The 19,273-nt window shown below is 42.6% G+C and overlaps 1 protein-coding gene across 1 annotated transcript; it reads left to right on the forward strand.

The window, feature by feature from the left end:
- Positions 1-1,977: 1,977 nt before the first annotated feature.
- LOC129857595 (metalloreductase STEAP4-like) lies at positions 1,978-17,705 on the forward strand. The gene is made up of 11 exons (XM_055926025.1): positions 1,978-2,290; positions 2,374-2,594; positions 2,766-2,873; positions 3,174-3,244; positions 3,352-3,439; positions 11,131-11,409; positions 11,502-11,596; positions 14,179-14,289; positions 14,492-14,534; positions 15,415-15,579; positions 16,993-17,705. Exons 2-11 carry the CDS (start codon positions 2,376-2,378, stop codon positions 17,254-17,256), a joined length of 1,443 nt encoding a protein of 480 aa, XP_055782000.1. The 5' UTR covers positions 1,978-2,290; positions 2,374-2,375; the 3' UTR covers positions 17,257-17,705.
- The last annotated feature ends 1,568 nt before the right edge of the window (positions 17,706-19,273 follow it).

Here is a 19,273-nt window from a genome sequence, read left to right on the forward strand (position 1 = left end):
ACTGTGATAACTGCAATGAAATATGACAGTAAATAGTAGAAAGTTAAACTTATTCTGTTTTGACATGTTTAGCGGTTTTGGGTTTGCTCACTACTATTTAAACTTTTGCTACAGTGCACAATTCGCACGTGTTTATTTTCCCGAATGAAATGTAAGCTGAAAAATGCACATAGTCTTTTCTGCTTGTAAATAAAGCGTCCAACTTTGAAAAGAACGAGAACGCATTCCATTACAGAACACAACATGTTGTTGTTTCCTGTTTCAGGATCAGGATTGGTTCAGCGGGCGTTTCAACCAGCATTAGTCATTTGTAGGCCTGCTGACAGACGTCCACATTTGGGACGACGTGCTCTCTCCCTGTGAGATCCAGAGGTGCTCCAACCAGATGAACTTGACCACCGGCGACATGCTCATCTGGAAGGCCTTGGACATCCAGATTACAGGCAATCAGACTGTAACCATTATCACTCAAACAAATAATAATCAAGTGTCTATTATGCTATCTGGTAACATTCCATAATTGTGTAAATTAAAACGGCCATATCACTATATGTCTTTCAGCTGACAGTATACCATAAGGAACTGACAATGTAAATAAACTGTGTCGGTTGCGTGAATTAGCTGTCAGTGGTTGTATCATGCTAGGATAAATATAACCTTGTTACGGATGTCAGAGCTGCTCTAAGGCGTGAAATTAAACATTAGTGCAAAGGCAGGATGTAAGCCAGTGTGTTTCACAATGTTACTGGTGTTGTTACAACTTAATACCGTCCTGAAGATATGCATTGATATCTAATTTTGTAGATCAGCATTCATTCATGCACTATACACACACGCACACACACACACACACACACACACACACACACACACACACACACACACACACACACACACACACACACACACACACACACACACACACACACACACACACATAAATCAGAACCATTGGCAGCCACATCATATTTAGTTTACATTGATTGGACTAAATTGTTTTTGGTATCTTTTAGTTTTCACTGTATTAGACTAGGCAGAGGTGATTAGATGATGTTGAAATGTTGACGTTGAAATGGGGCTGGAATAGTGGAGGCAGGTTCTGTTTTCTTTGCGACTTGCGGTAACTCTCCGGGATTCTAAATCAATGATTGTTTAGTAGTCTGAAAATGTCAGAAACATTAACTTGCTTGACCATACTGTAGGTCATGTAACTGTTGTTACATGCAATATGCTTTGTGGACTTCACCGAACAGAGCTTGCTCTCCGGTTTTGTGATGAAAAGAATGTGTGGTTGAATTTATTCTGCCACTGTGTCTTCATGTTGTCTCGGACTTAGGCCTATTTATCAACGTCCCAAGGCATATGAACTAACAGGTTATAGAGCAAACAACGTAATTATCACAACACAAGTTGTAATATGGCAATTATTTACTGGCTTAGCTTCCCCAGTGATTTTACCGTTACTGGTTTACTGTAAACTAAGCCCAGTCTAAAGCTTGGGTTAACTAATTCTACTGTGCTCTGACCCCACCTCAAGCATTTAGATTTTTCTTGCTTTCATGAAACCAGTGTTTCAAGACACTGTTCATGGTGATGTGACACAGTTCTTCTGGTATTTCACATTCTGGGCTTTTTGGAGTTACAAGCATATTGTTGCACGCAATGGAATGTCGTCACATCTTTGAACAAAAGCTATCTGAGGTAAGGTAATATTACAACAAACCAAAGTGCATCTGCTGTTGTGTTATTGTCATGAACTGCGGACCTGTGCTTGTGTGAACCCAGAAAGACCACAGTGATCTGGCGTCTCTCCAGGTCTGGTATTCCAATATTATGTAACCTCCCTGCTTCCCAGAAACCACTGGCCTCTCCTCAAAGACAATACAGAGTGAGTGCCATGGGCTTTCCTGCCCCCACACACACACACACAAGCAAAAACACTCCTCTTCTATTGGAATTTCCATCTTGGCAGAGAGACTCCCTTTTCTCCTCCCTCCAGGAGCACGCCCAGACACAGATAGAGACTAAGTCAGTCGTGTCTGGATAACTCAGAGGAGCTGCTCCAACTCTGAAGATTATTTTTTTGGGACATGTAATGCAGAAAACATTTAATTGCAGGATTTCAACTACAGTAAGCTGTCCTAGCATTGATTGACAGTGCTCTGTCTGGACTGTAAGACTCCGTCTAGAGGAGGTGTCTGCTGAAGAACTTAACAAAGTGAAAGGGGCGTTTATCCTGCGAGCTCCATATATGTGAATGTACTTATTCTGTGATTGAAACTTCAGGAAGGTATTTTAAACTCTTTGCGCTTTTTGACACTTTCTGTTGATTCTATCTACAACTCAAGGTGATCTTTGCCTGTCTCTGTTCAGGCATGACGGGTCAGGAGAGGAGTGAGGAGAAGAGTGAGTGTGTGTCCCTGTCTCCGATGATGGAAACTGTCCCTAGCCTACCTGAGAGTGAGAGGGTGTGTGTGTTTGGGACGGGGGACCTGGGGCGCTCTCTGGGCCTGCGTCTGCTGCAGGCGGGGTACGGTGTGGTGTTCGGCAGCCGACGGCCCCACAGCAGCAGCCGCCTACCCCACGGAGCACAGGTACAAAATAAAGTAGATCTGGTTTTATGTGGTGATATGTTAAATGTGGATATGTGTTTTTACCGTGTTGTAAATGTATTTCAATATATTTGTTTATGTTTGAGGGAGTATATGTAAATATACTGTACTTGTGTTTCTGTGTGTATCAGTATGTTGATGATGTATATGCAGGTCCTGGGTCATGCTGCAGCTGCCCAGTCAGCTCATCTGATCTTCATCGCTGTCCAGAGAGAACACTACGACTTCCTGGTACCACTGGCCAATCAGCTTAAGGGGAAGGTAGCATATATGTATTATTACTTCTGCTATATGTATTAATGTCTGTTTGTCAGTATGCAACTGTATATTTGGCTAACATAATGTATGTCCCAGCATATTTAGCCAATATATTCTGTGTCCCAGTGTATTTAGCCAATATATTCTGTGTCACAGTGTATTTAGACAATATATTCTTTGTCCCAGTGTATTTAGCCAATATATTCTATGTCCCAGTGTATTTAGCCAATAGAATGTATATTCCAGTGTACTTAGCAAATATATTGTATGAATCAGTGTATTTGATGCCATGTTGAATTGCAGGTGTTGGTGGACCTCAGTAACAACCTGAGGAAGAATCAGTACCCAGAGGCCAACGCAGAGTACCTGCAAAGGTGAGAGCTATGCAGTATATGCTGTTATTATGTGTATGTTTTTTTGTTAACTAGGGATGTTTTTATATGTTGATATAATATAAATGTGGTTATATGTACCTGAACAGTCTGGTCCCTGGAGCTGAGGTGGTTAAAGGCTTCAACACCCTGTCTGCCTGGAGTCTGCAGAATGGACCTTCAGATGCCAACAGACAGGTACACACCGAGGTTCAAGCCATGCCCATGAAACCAATTGGCTACTAGATTCAAGTCTATATACACTACATGCCCAAAAGTACGTGGTAGTAGGTTGTCATGTCTCTTACTATGTTTAAATTATATGACATGCTATCTTTTCACATTAATTACCTAATGTTTAATTTATTGCGTGATTGAATTAAACCATGCAACAATTAAACCATTAATAACCTGGGGTACAACGGAAGCATTCATTATATAGAGCAGTTATCTCCCGAATCCACTCTCTTAAAAATCTGAAGATCTTTTATATCCATAGCAGTCAATTATTAATTGTCACCTCGATTGGTCTCATTCTGATTGTCGTAAGTACTTGGTTATCTGCACGAACCCTAGCTAATAAGTTCAGCAATACACAAATTGGCTTAATTATTTATTTACTAAATACCGAAATAATCACACAGAATTACATATATATATACACAGGATATCGATTACAAATCAAGTCATGAAAGCCCCTAGTGGGCTAACCCGATATGACGGCTGGTTACACAAAGGAAGGTGGTTGGGTTTGAATGAAAGAGCGGAAAGACTAAGGCACAAAGGGATTGGGTCTCTATCGGACCTTGAGAAGCTATGTTACCGTAAATACAGAATCTAATAACCGCCCATTCGGAAAAGGAAATCGCAAGATATATATTTAGTCTGAGCTGCGCTTTGATAGATGGGTCGAAGACAGAAGACTGGTTTACCCAGCAGAGATCGCCATTGTCCTTTTGAAGAATCTTTCTGGTCGTAGTGTTGTACAGCGAATACGTTAAAGTACCCTGTCATTCTTTGGAGAGTGTCTTTCATTTCCTAGGCCACGTACGTTTACAGCTGCAGCTGATAACTCGACGTCTAGGATGTATCACTTCTTTAGTGAATAATCGTTCAAAGTTCATACCAAGTTGCCATAATCAGCTCGTCCTGTATTCTGGCTGGTCTAGTCGAAATTCACCATTCCAGCGTAGTGATTTTCACCTCCGCGTTGAAATCCGCCCTTTCAACCACCAATGCAGCTTTAAGAAAAATACAAAAATAAGTAAGAAATAAAAGTAACAAATAATGAAAGAGCAGCAGTAAAATAACAATAGCGAGGCAGGGGGTACCGGTACAGAGTCAATACGCGAGGGCACCAGTTAGTAGAGGTAATTGAGGTAATATGTACTTGTAGGTAGTTATTAAAGTGACTATGCATAGATAATAATAGAGAGTAGCAGCAGCGTAAAAGGGGGGAGCAATGCAAATAGTCTGGGTAGCCATTTGATTAGATGTTCAAGAGTCTTATGGCTTGGGGGTAGAAGCTGCTTAGAAGCCTCTTGGACCTAGACTTGGCGCACCGGTACCGCTTGCTGTGCTTTAGCAGAGAGAACAGGGTGGCTGCAGTCTTTGACAATTTTTAGGGCCTTCTTCTGACACCGCCTGGTATAGAGGTCTTGGATGGCAGGAAGCTTGGCCCCGGTGATGTAATGGGCCGTACGCACTACTCTCTTTAGTGCCTTGCAGTCGGAGGCAGTTGCCATACCAGGCAGTGATGCAACCCGGCAGGATGCTCTCGATGGGGCAGTTGTAGAGCCTTTTGAGGATCTGAGAACCCATGCCAAATCTTTTCAGTCTCCTGAGGCGGAAGAGGTTTTGTCATGCCCTCTTCATGACTGTCTTGGTGTGCTTGGACCACATTAGTTTGTTGGTGATCTGGACGCCAAGGAACTTGAAGCTCTCACCCTGCTCCACTGCAGCCTTGTCGATGAGAATGTGGTGGTCGGTCCTCCTTTTCCTGTAGTCCACAATCATCTCCTTTGTCTTGATCACGTTGAGGGAGAGGTTGTTGTACTTGCACGACACGGCCAGGTCTCTGACCTCCTTCCCTGTAGGCTGTCTCGTTGTTGTCGGTGATCAGGCCTGCCACTGTTGTGTCATCAGCAAACTTAATGATGGTGTTGGAGTCGTGCCTGGCCATGCAGACGTGGGTGAACAGGGAGTACAGGAGGGGAATAAGCATGCAGCCCTGAGGGGCCCCCGTGTTGAGGATCAGCGTGGAGGATGTGTTGTTATCAATACTTACCACCTGGGGACGGACGGTCAGGAAGTCCGGGATCCAGTTGCAGAGGGAGGTGTTAAGTCCCAGGGTCCCTAGCTTAGTGATGAGCTTTGAGGGCACTTTGGTGTTGAACGCAAAGCTGTAGTCAATGAATACCATTCTCACATAGGTGTTCCTTTTGTCCAGGTGTGAAAGGGCAGTGTGGAGTGCAATAGAGATTGCATTATCTGTGGATCTGTTGGGCGGTATGCAATTTGGTAGTGGGTCTTGTTTTTTTTTTTTGATAATTGTGTTGATGTGAGCCATGACCAGCCTTTAAAAGCACTTCATGGCTACAGACGTTAGTGCTACTGGTTGGTAGTCATTTAGGCAGGTTACCTTTGTGTTCTTGGGCACAGGGACTATGGTGGTCTGCTTGAAACATGTTGGTATTACAGACTCAGACAGGGAGAGGTTGAAAATGTCAGTGAAGACACTTGCCAGTTGATCAGCGCATGCACGGAGTATACATCCTGGTATTCCGTCAGGCCCTGCGGCCTTGTGAATGTTGATGTGTTTAAAGGTCTTACTCACACCGTGGTCACAGTCGTCTGGAACAGCTGATGCTCTCATGCATATTTCAATGTTACTTGCCTCGAAGCGAGTATAGAAGTAATTTAGCTCGTCTGGTAGGCTCGTGTCACCGGGCAGCTCTCGGCTGTGATTCCCTTTGTAGTCTGTAATAGTTTGCAAGCCCTGCCACAACCGACAAGTGTCAGAGCTGGTGTAGTAAGATTCAATCTTAATCCTGTATTGACACTTTGCTTGTTTAATGGTTCGTCAGAGAGCATTACAGAACTTCTTATAAGCCTCCGGGTTAGAGTCCCGCTCCTTGAAAGCGGCAGCTCTACCCGTTAGCTCAGTGTGGATGTTGTCTGTAATCCATGGCTTCTGGTTGGTGTATGTACGTACAGTCACTATGGGATGACGTCATCGATGCACTTATTGATGAAACCAGTGACTGATGTGGTGTACTCCTCAATGCCATCGGAAGAATCCCGGAACATATTCCAGTCTGTGCTAGCAAAACAGTCCTGTAGCTTAGCATCTGCTTCATCTGACTACTTTTTTATTGACCAAGTCAACTGGTGCGTCCTGCTTTAATATTTGATTGTAAGCAGGAATCAGTAGGATACAATTATGGTCAGATTTGCCAAATGGGGAGGGTGAGGGAGAGCTTTGTACGCCTTGTACAACCTCTGGTTGCACATTTAACATGCTGATAGAAATTAGATAAAACTGATTTAATTTTCCCTGCATTAAAGTCCCCGGCCACTAGGAGTGCTGCCTCTGGATGAGCGTTTTCCTGTTTTCTTATGGCGGTTTACAGCTCATTGAGTGCGGTCTTAGTGCCAGCATCAGTCTGTGGTGGTAAATAGACAGCTACAAAAAATACAGATGAAAACTCTCTAGGTGGATAGTGTGGTCTACAGCTTATCATGAGATGCTCTACCTCAGGCAAGCAAAACCTCAAGACTTCCTTAGATATCGTGCATCAACTGTTGTTTACAAATATACATAGGCCGCCACCCCTTGTCTTACCAGAGGCTACTGTTCTATCCTGCCGATACAGTGTAGACCTTTGACATTATGGGGTATTGTGTGTAGGCCAGTTAGAGAAAATCTAAATGTAATCCATTTTAAATTCAGGCTGTAACTCAACAAAATGTGGAAAAAGTAAAGGGGTGTGAATACTTTCTGAAGGCACTGAATATAAACGATTTATACAAAAGTATGTGGACACCCATTCAAATTAGTGGATTCGGCTAATTCAGCCACATCCGTTGCTGACAAGCATATAAAATCAGCACACAGCCATGCAATCTCCATAGACAAACATTGACAGTAGAATGGTCTTACTGAAGAGCTAAGTGACTTTTAAAATGGGACTGTCATAGGATGCCATCTTTCCAACAAGTCAGTTCGTCAAATTTCTGCTCAGCTAGAGCTGCCCCAGTCAACTGTAAGTGCTGTTATTGTGAAGTGGAAATGTCTAGGAGTAACAAAGACTCAGTCGCAACGTGGTAGACCACACAAGCTCACAGAACGGGACGGCTGAGTGCTGAAGTGCGTAGCACGTAAAAATCATCTATCCTCAGTTGCAACACTCACAACGGCGTTCCAAACTGCCTCTGGAAGTACTAAACTGCTTCTTGATGCAACATCAGCACAAGAACCGTTCGTCGGAAGCTTTATGAAATGGGCTTCCATGGCAGAGCAGCCGCACACAAGCCTAAGATCACCATGCTCAATGCCAAACATCGGCTGGAGTGGTGTAAAGCTCGTCGCCGTTGGACTCTGGAGCAGTGGAAACACGTTCTCTGGAGTGAAGAATCCCACTGCACCATCTGGCAGTCCGACTGATGAATCTGGGTTTCGCGGATGCCAGGAGAACGCTGCCTGCCCCAATGCATAGTGCCAACTGTAAAGTTTGGTGGAGGAGGAATAATGGTCTGGGGCTGTTTTTCACGGTTCGGGGTAGGCCCCTTAGTTCCAGTGAAGGGAAATCTTAACGCTACAGCATACAATGACATTCTAGATGATTTTGTTCTTCCAACTTTGTGGCCCTTTGCTGTTTCAGCATGACAATGCCCCTGTGCACAAAGCGAGCTCCATACAGAAATGGTTTGTCGATATTGATGTGGAAGACCTTGACAGGCCTGCACAGAGCTCTGACCTCAACCCCATTGAACACCTTTAGGGTGAATTGGAACACTGACAGCGAGCCAGGCCTAATCGGCTAACATCAGTGCCCGACCTCGCTAATGCTTGTGGCTAAATGGAAGCAGAAAAGGTGGGACCAACTCCATGTTAACCTTTTACGGGGGCAGCCCGACACCGGTACACTTATGACAACATCCAGCTCATAATGCACGGCGCGAAATTCAAAAACTATTTTTTTTAAATATTTAACTTTCACACATTAACAAGTCCAAGACACCAGATGAAAGGTGCACATCTTGTGAATCAAGCCAACATGTCCGATTTTTTTAAATGTTTTACAGGGAAGACAAAATATGTAAATCTATTAGCTAACCACGTTAGCAAAAGACACCACTATTTTTACTCCATCAGTTTTTTACTACATCAGTAGCTATCACAAATTCGACCAAATAAAGATATAATTAGCCACTAACCAAGAAACAACTTCATCAGATGACAGTCTGATAACATATTTATTGTATAGCATATGTTTTGTTAGAAAAATGTGCATATTTCAGGTATAAATCATAGTTTACATTGCAGCTACAGTCAGAAATTGCACCGAAAGCAGACAGAAAAATTACAGACACCAACGCCAAATAACTAAATACTCATCATAAAACATTTCTGAAAAATACATAGTGTACAGCAATTGAAAGACAGGCATCTTGTGATTCCAGACAATATTTCCGATTTATCAAGTGTTTTACAGCGAAAACACAATATAGCGTTATGTTAGCTTAGCACAATAGCAAACATAACAACAGCATTGATTCAATGCAAAAATAGCTATAACGTATAAACCACCAAAATATATTAATTGTTTCACTAACCTTCTCAGAATTCTTCAGATGACAGTCCTGTAACATCATATTACACAATGCATATAGAGTTTGTTCGAAAATGTGCATATTTAGCGGCACAAATCGTGCTTATACAATGAGAATAGTGTCCATAACGTCAAGCAATCTGTCCGGCGCCATCTTGTAAAGGCACCTTTTCTTATCGAAAACTATTCATAAACTTGACAAAAAAAATACAGGTTGGACAGCAATTGAAAGACAAATTAGTTCTTAATGCAATTGCTGAATTACATTTTTAAAATTAACCTTACTGCGCAATACAGGCTGCGATAACGCAAGGCTACACTGCAGGAAATGGCGTCTTATGCATTTGACATTTTTCAACAGAACAATGAATTATCAGCATAAATAGTTCTTACTTTTCGATGAACTCCCATCAGAATCTTGGGAAATGTGTCCTTTGTCCAAAAGAATCGTTGCTAGGTTGGAGAACGTCGTCTTCAACGTTGCAATTCGCAGTAAACAATAGCCATGTGGGCCAGAGATACCCAACTTCTTACAACGTCACGAAAATAAATACCAGAAAATCGCAATATACTGACATAAACTGATATAATTCGGTTTAAAATAACAACATTACGAGTCTTCAACACCTATATCGAATAAAAACAGAGCCGGATATGTCTAGGAGCTAATACGGGAGCTTCTAAAATGACATGCCAAGACCCTCCCTGCGTCAGAGCGAAGAGTGGAAAGATGGGACACTTCGGTTCCAAGCAATTTATAACCTTTGGGAACTACGTTGAAACTCCATTTCAACTCTCCCTATTCGCTGACACCCAGTGGAAGGCGTATGCAGTGCATCTCAACCACTAGAGGACAGGCAAATTAATACACAGGTCTCAGAACAGCCAGCAAAATTCTGCATTCTGACATACACATAGGAAAATTGCTCTAAGTCCAGTTCTGTTTCACCCACAGATATAATTCAAACGGTTTTAGAAACTAGAGAGTGTTTTCTATCCAATAGTAATAATAATATGCATATTGTACGAGCAAGAATTGAGTACGAGGCCTTTTTGAAATGGGCACCTTTTATCTGGCTACTCAATACTGCCCCTTGAGCCCAAAGAGGTTAAACAGTTTTGGAGCCAAGGACAACATAACTTGCTAGCCGAAGGTCAGGCAAAAGAGAACGAAAAAGGGGTATGGAAATACAGATAACCCGCGATGGGCCAAACCAAAATATACAAAACTTTTGCAATCACATGCATGTACAATGTTGGTATGAAAAAGTGTTTGTACACCAAATAAAAACATTAGCTATAAAGCTGTAATTAAATAAAAAAATACACTGATGTATTATTATTATTATCAAATTATTAACATCCCCTCTTGACCTGGCCTATTTGAATTGGTCCTTGTGTGCAATTTGGTGCGTAATCTAGGGGAACAACATCACACTGCTACATACACATACTAACCATACTAACCAGCTCAAATAGACAGAAGCGTGCAATATGGCAGTCCAATCCGAATTCATCTCTCCATCCCAATCATTATCACAGCCAATCATGGCTAGCGGGAAGGTTGCTGACTTTTTCAGTGGCTAAAACAACTAGACTGGTAAAAATGATTAGTATTTACAGATGACATACACGTTTGTTATTAAGGCACATGAAAGTTCACATGTTCCAGAAGGCATTTCTGCCAAAAAAACGCATTTTGCTTAAAAAAATATGATTTTGAAATGGTTCTTGTGTGAAGTAGTGACCCACGACATACGCCTAGTTTCCTGAAACGGGTACATTTTAGAAAAAGGCTCAGTGTCGTTATCCTCACAAAGTGAGGTATTGAAAACAGTGGTGTCAATACCTTTCTAAGATTTTTTTTATTACTTGTTAAACATATCTTTCACTGAGCACTTTATTAGTATAAAATAATATAATTTCACACATTTTTGGAGCATACAATATAGCTGAGTATTTGAATGATTTATTTTATGCAGGCATTTTTGCTCATATTTATCAAGGGTGTCAATAATTTCAGAACCCCACTGTATGTGTATAAATATATGTCAGGTGTATATCTGCGGGGAAAGTGCGGAGGCCAAGCAAGCGGTGATGGCGGTAGCCACCAAGCTGGGTTTCAGTGCCCTGGACCGGGGCTTTCTTTCAGTGGCCCGGGAGCTGGAGGACTTCCCCCTACAGCTGTTCCCCCAGTGGAGGCTCCCCCTGCGCATCGCCATTGGCCTCAGCGCTGCCTTCTTCTTCTACCTGCTGATCAGAGACATCATCTATGCATACGTCACCCAGGGCAAAGACATCTCCTTCAGAATCATGGTCTCACTGGCCAACAAGGTACTGGCCACAGGCCCTCTGAGTGGTTGTTTTTGTGTTTCTCTCTGTGTTACCAGCTGTTCAAGGTGTGTGCGTGTGTGTGTTCTCCCCAGGTGTGTCCCATCGTGTCTCTGATCATGCTGTCTCTCTGTTACCTGCCTGGTGTCCTGGCTTCCTTCCTGCAGCTCTACAGAGGCACCAAGTACAGGTCAGACCTTTGTGTGTATGTGAGTGTGTTTGCATACATGTATGTTTATACAATGTTGTGTATGTGCAGTTGAGGTCAGAAGTTTACATACACTTAGGTTCGAATTATTAAAACTCGTTTTTCAACCACTCACACAATTTTGGCAAGTCGGTTAGGACGGTTAGGATCTACTTTGTGCATGACACAAGTAATTTTTCTAACAATTGTTTACACAGATTATTTATAATCTTATAATTCACTGTATCACAATTCCAGTGGGTCAGAAGTTTACATATGCTAAGTTGACTGTGCCTTTAAACAGAAAATTATGTCATGGCTTTAGAAGCTTCTGATAGGCTAATTGAAAGCATTTGAGTGAATTGGAGGTGTACCTGTGGATGTATTTCAAGGCCTACCTTCAAACTCAGTCCCTCTTTGCTTGACATCATGGGAAAAATCAAAAGAAATCAGCCAAGACCTAAGAAAAAAAATGTAGACCTCCACAAGTCTGGTTCATCCTTGGGAGCAATTTCCAAATGTCTGAAGGTACCACATTCATCTGTAAAAACAATAGTACGCAAGTATAAACACCATGGGACCAGGCAGCCATCATACCGCTCAGGAAGAAGACGCGTTCTGTCTCCTAGAGATGAACGTACTTTGGTGTGAAAAGTGCAAACCAATCACAGAACAACAGCAAAGGACCTCATGAAGATGCTGGAGGAAACAGGTACAAAAGTGTCTATATCCACAGTAAAACGAGTCCTATTTCGATATAGCTTGAAAGGCCGCTCAGCAAGGAAGAAGCCACTGCTCCAAAACCGCCATAAAAAAAGCCAGACTGCGGTTTGCAACTGCACATGGGGACAAAGATCATACTTTTTGGAGAAATTTCCTCTGGTCTGATGAAACAAAAATAGAACTGTTTGGCCGTAATGACCATCGTTATGTTTGGAGGGAAAAGGGGGACGCTTGCAAGCCGAAGAACACCACCCTAACCATGAAGCACGGGGGTGTCAGCATCATGTTGTGGGGGGGCTTTGCTGCAGGAGGGACTGGTGCACTTCACAAAATAGATGGCATCATGAGGATGGAAAATTATGTGGATATATTGAAGCAACAGCTCAAGACATCAGTCAGGAAGTTAAAGCTTTGTCGCAAATGAGTCTTCCAAATGGACAATGACCCCAAGCATAATTCCAAAGTTGTGGCAAATTGGCTTAAGGACAACAAAGTCAAGGTATTGGAGTAGCCATCACAAAGAACTGAAAACGCGTGTGCGAATAAGGAGGCCCACAAACCTGACTCAGTTACACCAGCTCTGTCAGGAGGAGTGTGCCAAAATTCACCCAACTTATTGTGGGAAGCTTGTGGAAGGCTTCCCAAAACATTTGACCCAAGTTAAACAATTTAAAGGCAATGCTACCAAATACTAATTGAGTGTATGTAAACCTCTAATGTCACGACTTCCGTCAAAGTTGGTCCCTCTCCTTGTTCGGGGGGGTTCGGCGGTCGACGTCACCGGCTTTCTAGTTACCGCCGATCCACTTTTCATTTTCCATTTGTTCTGTCTTTGTCTTATCACACCTGGCTTCACTCACCAATCACTTGTTTATTATTTAAACCTCTGTTCCCCATGTTGTATTTGTGAGTGATTGTTATTTGTTACGTGGATGATTGTCAGGCGTTTGTTTTAGACTGTGTTTTTGGCACTTGTATGTGTTATGTGCTGTCATTTGGTAAACAGTATTAAAGTGCGCCTGTTTATTATACTCCGCTCTCCTGCACTTGACTTCGCCTCCCATGTACACGCATTACATCTGACCCACTGGGAATGTGATGAAAGAAATAAAGCTGAAATAAATCCTTCTCTCTACTATTATTCTGAAAATTCACATTCTTAAAATAAAGTGGTGATCCTAACTGACCTAAAACAGGGAATGTTTACTAGGATTAAATGTCAGAAATTGTGAAAAACTGAGTTTAAATGTATTTGGCTAAGGTGTATGTAAACTTCCGACTTCAACTACATGACCAAAAGTATGTGGAAACCAGCTTGACAAACATCTCATTCCAAAATCATGGTCATTAATATGGAGTTGGTCCCCCTTATGCTATTATAACAGCCTCCAATCTTCTGGGAAGGCTTTCCATTAGATGTTCGACCCTTGCTGCAGGGGCTTGCTTCCATTCAGCCACAAGAGCATTAGTGAGGTTGGGCTCTGATGTTGGGCGATTAGGTCTGGCTAGCAGTTGGAGTTCCAATTTATTCCAAAGGTGTTCCATGGGGTTAAGATCAGGGCTCTGTGCAGGCCAGTCAAGAACTTCCACACCAATCTCGACAAACCATTTCTGAATGGACCTCGCTTTGTGCACGGGGGCAATGTCATGCTGAAACAAGAAAGGACCTTCCCCAGACTGTTGCCACAACATTGGAAGCACAGAATCATTTAGAATGTAATTGTAAGCTGTAGCGTTAAGATTTCCCTTCACTGGAACTAAGGGGCCTCGCCTGAACCATGAAAAACAGCCCCAGACCATTATTCCTCCTCCACCAAACTTTACAGTTGGCAATATAAGTGTTTATGTATGTTTAACATCAGGCGCTTCCCTGATTGGCTGGACCGCTGGATGCTGTGCAGGAAACAGCTGGGTCTTCTGGCACTGGGATTCGCCTTTCTGCACGTGCTCTATACACTGATCATACCCATACGGTCAGTGGAGCACACACACACACACACACACACACACACACACACACACACACACACACACACACACACACACACACACACACACACACACACACACACACACACACACACACACACACACACACACACACACACACACACACAGCAGTGAACTGTGTCTTCCATTGGATTTGAGTAAAAAAAGTATTGATTTTGTTCCCAGGTACTATGTGAGGTTTAAGGCCACTGATCGCACTGTCTCTGTGGTAAGTACACCTACCTAGCTTTAAGGCCAAATTAAAAACTTTCTAAACAGTGAACATTGGATAGACAAAATTGTGTATAGATTTAAGACCTTCATTTGAACACTCTGTTGACTCTGAGAATTTTCCTGCGCCGCAGGATTTACATAAATTCACACTAATACATGGTTATGTTAAAGAGATTCTCTGGAACTTTTGTATACTTTTTGGCCAGTAGTTCTGAAAGCAGCACTCACGAGCCAAAAGTGGCGAAAACGAGTACTACGTGACACCACGTCCTTGCTTTCTCTGTATCTGCTGTGGCCACTGAGCCGGTGGGCCAGCCCTGCAACCTCATTGGTTAATGCTGGGCGGGCCTCTTGCTAGCTGTCACTCAAATGTGAGGGGCTGAAGCTCTTTGGCTAGATCTCAAATTGCTAACGGGCTGGCCCATATGGGGGAAATGTAGGGAAAATGGCGATGCACAGCTTCAAGAAAACAGTCATTTTTCAAGTATTTCGTGGCTAATTGAGGTACGAAAGTAATTCTGCTCATAGAATATGAATGTATGAATAACATATTGAGACATCCAGGAGGAGCAGGAGGTTTAAAAAATATTTTCTTAGTCGCCAATGAACCGGAGCATGTCTTAACAGTATAGCACTTTTTATGTAGCCTAATTTTGGCCAGCTAATAGCCTTGCCACCATTCAAGTAACATTACATTGGCAGAAAAGTGGGAACGGAGTTAATGTTTGAATGCTGTTGCTGCAGGATTATTTTGCTGTGACAATACTGGTCATATTAAGATCTGTACATTGGACACACACCTACAGTATATAGCAATATTCAGGCACTAGTTTAGATTATAAACACACCTCTCTCTCTCTGTCTCTCTCTCTCAGATCAGAGAGAACAGGACCACTGAGTTTGACACGACGACGGCCTGGCGTGGCGATTCCTACTTATCCCTGGGAATTCTGGGATTTGGCCTGTACGTCCTGTTGGGAATCACATCTCTTCCCTCCGTCAGTAACGCTCTCAGCTGGAGGGAGTTCAGCTTCGTACAGGTGGGATTACCAGGACCGGTCACACTGAATGTTTAGGCCAGACACACTTGCGAGGCACTAATTTTCTTCCCATTTTTACTAGCAGTGGGGGAATAAATCGATACAGTCATATATCACAATATTTTGGACAATATTATATTGATACTTTGACTCCAAGTATCGATTTGCCTAGGTAGCGTCAGCTAGCGCTAGTCGGCTGTACCTCTGGTATTTTTCATCCTATAGATTGTTCTCCATCTTCTTTTTAAATAGTGAGACAATGTTTTCAGCCCTTTTATTTCCATGACTCTCTCTTGTCTTTCTGCAGCAGACATATAATGAACAATATGATTGGAACATCAAATCGCAATAAAATCGAAGTATCGAATCACAATACATATAGAATCTTGAAAATTGTATACATACCGTATCGCACCTAAGTATTGTGATAATGTTGTATCGTGAGGTCCCTGGCAATTCCCAGCCCTAATTTGTACACTTATCTCCTTCAGTATTTCCCATATTAGCGTATTCATGCGGGGTGCAGAGCCAACATCCAGGCCAGAATGCAATAAAACTCCAGGAAAGTAATCTGATTTTCAGCAGACAAGCCAGAGGTTATGCGCTGGGGATATGAAGCTGTATTCCAATCACTACAGGGAACACACACACTCATTCATAAATGTAACTGGGTCAGGAGAAACTCCGGCTCATTTTCTAATTCATTAATTTCCCTCAAATTGAAGCAGTGATTTAAATGTTAAGTTATTCATCAAATGTAATTTAGGAAGAATATATTAGAACAGGCCAGGAGAATTCACGTGTGTGTGTGTGTGCGCTCGCAGGGGCGGCATTCACTCCAAAACATTTGAGGGGACACAAGATACGTGAGGATAGCTGGGTGATGGCTAGGTCCCCCATCAGGACATTGGAGCATTTTGCGTTTGTCAAACACCTGAAGCAGCGTTTTCCTGTAATCTAGAGCCATAATCATTATGCTTAATTCCAGGGGTCCTCCTGACTGGTAGTTCTTTTTTTAAAGAAACAAAATATTCTTCTCTGCATCTATGCTAAAATCTGGGTAAAAGCTTGAAAGGAATGTGAATCTTCTTCAGTACATTTAGTAATGCTTGCTTTTTTCAAGTCTACCAACCTTGCCAGCAGGCATGCCAGCTAAGATAGCTAGCTACTTTAACTTGATTGATAGCTGGAAATGGCTTCTTTGCAGCTAGGGAGGGGAAACTTTCCAAAATGAAAACAATTAGAAATTAGCTAGTTTGATGAGCAATAGACAAAAATTTCAACAAAGTTTAATTTCTCATAGGAGGGCAAAAGGGCAGGTGCTCAAGCTCCCTTAGACCTCTATCTGTGAACATACCTGGCACGTGTGTGTGTGTGGTTCATGTGTTTATGTGTTCGTTTCTCCCTCACCAGTCCAAGCTGGGTCACCTGACTCTGCTGTTGTGTACGGCGCACACCTACCTGTATGGCTGGAACAGATTCCTGAGTGCCTCCACCTACAAGTGGTACACCCCACCGGGCTACATGCTGTGTCTGGTGCTTCCCTCTGTGGTGCTGCTGCTCAAGCTGCTGCTCATCACCCCCTGTGTGGACCGAACCATCACCCGCATACGCCAGGGCTGGGAGAGGGGGGCAGATCAGAGGAACCCTAAAGACAGCCAACCACTGATACCTTAGAGGACACACACACACACAGACACGCACAGACAAAATAACACCCTCAGTGACAGCTTTGTCTTTGAGGCATGAACTCTTGTTTCTTTGCTATTGTACCCTCAGAGGTTGGCTACCATTCAATCATCGTTTGCCATGTTTCTGGGATCAAAAACCAACAATAACATTTAATTGATATGCAGTCGTATTTCTTTTTGTATTACACTGTAAACATTGTTGCATTTTAATACATACATTTTCAACCGTATGTCAACCAGACACTAGTTTTCACTGGATGAAACAAGTTTCACTGGTGAAAGCTCTCTCTCTCTCTCTCTCTCTCTCTCTCTCTCTCTCTCTCTCTCTCTCTCATATCCTCTCTTACTGTACATCCTCTCTCTTCTTTGACTGATTGTACAGTTATCCCCAGATGAAACACAGGTTTCAGAGACGTATAAAGGTTTTTCAATATATATTTTGTGTCTGTCTGATCCATCTCCAGGGGCAGGTCAGACACATAAAAACACATCTATCAGTGTGATCCTCTCTGGGGCAGAGTGTTATTATTTCCTCCAGAAAACAGACTCTCTGAAACCCAGCAACAGGCTTCCCTTTCATCACTAGATAGACAGAGTGGTCCACAATGTCTTCTGTTATGGGGAGCACTTCCATTTGTGGTGGATATAGCTGGCTGTTTGTGTACAGTGCCTTGCAAAAGTATTCATCCCCCTTGGCGTTTTTCCTATTTGTTGAATTACTACCTGTAATTTAAATTGATTTTTATTTAGATTTCATGTAATTGACATACACAAAATAGTTCAAATTGGTGATGAAAAAAATTAACTTGTTTTAAAAAATGCAAAAAAACAAACTGAAAAGTGGTGCGTACATATGTATTCACCCCCTTTGCTATGAAGCCCCTAAATAAGATCTGGTGCAACCAATTACCTTCAGAAGTCACATAATTAGTTAAATAAAGTCCACCTGTGTGCAATCTAAGTGTCACATGATCTCAGTATATAGACACCTGTTCTGAAAAGCCCCAGAGTCTGCAACATCACTAAGCAAGGGGCACCACCAAGCAAGCAGCATAATGAAGACCAAGGAGCTTTCCAAACAGGTCAGGGACAAAGCTGTGGAGAAGTGCAGGCTAGGGTTGGATTATAAAAAAATATCCGAAACTTTGAACATCCCACGGAGCACCATTAAATCCATTATTAAAAAATGGAAAGAATATCGCACCACAACAAATCTGCCAGGAGAGGGACGCCCACCAAAATTCACGGACCCCGCAAGGAGGGCATTAATCAGAGAGGCAACAAAGAGACCAAAGATAACCCTAAAGGAGCTTCAAAGCTCCACAGCGGAGATTGGAGTATCTGTCCATAGGAACACTTTAAGCCGTACACTCACACAGAGCTGGGCTTTATGGAAGAGTGTCCAGAAAAAAAGCCATTGCTTAAAGAAAAAATAAAACACATTTGGTGTTCACAAAAAAAGACATGTGGGAGACTCCCCAAACTTGTGGAAGAAGGTACTCTGGTCAGATGAGATTAAAATTGAACTTTTTGGCCATCAAGGAAAATGCTATGTCTGGCACAAACCCAACACCTCTCATCATCCTGAGAACACCATCCCCACAGTGAAGCATGGTGGTGGCAGCATCATGTTGTGGGGATGTTTTTCCATCGGCAGGGACTGGGAAACTGGTCAGAATTGAAGGAATGATGGATGGCACTAAATATAGGGAAATTCTTGAGGGAAACCTATTTCAGTCTTGAGACTAGGACGGAGGTTCACCTCTAAGTAGGATAATGACCCTAAGCATACTGCTAAAGCAACACTTGAGTTGTTTAAGGGGAAACATTTGAATGTCTTGGAATGGTCTAGTCAAAGTCCAGACCTCAATCCAATTGAGAATCTGTGGTATGACTTAAAGATTGCTGTACACCAGCGGAACCCATCCAATTTGAAGGAACTGGAGCAGTTTTGCCTTGAAGAATGGCCAAATATCCCAGTGGCTAGATGTGCCAAGCTTATA

This window comes from Salvelinus fontinalis, chromosome 6 (assembly GCF_029448725.1).
Source record: "Salvelinus fontinalis isolate EN_2023a chromosome 6, ASM2944872v1, whole genome shotgun sequence".
In the NCBI taxonomy this organism is placed as follows: Eukaryota; Metazoa; Chordata; class Actinopteri; order Salmoniformes; family Salmonidae; genus Salvelinus; species Salvelinus fontinalis.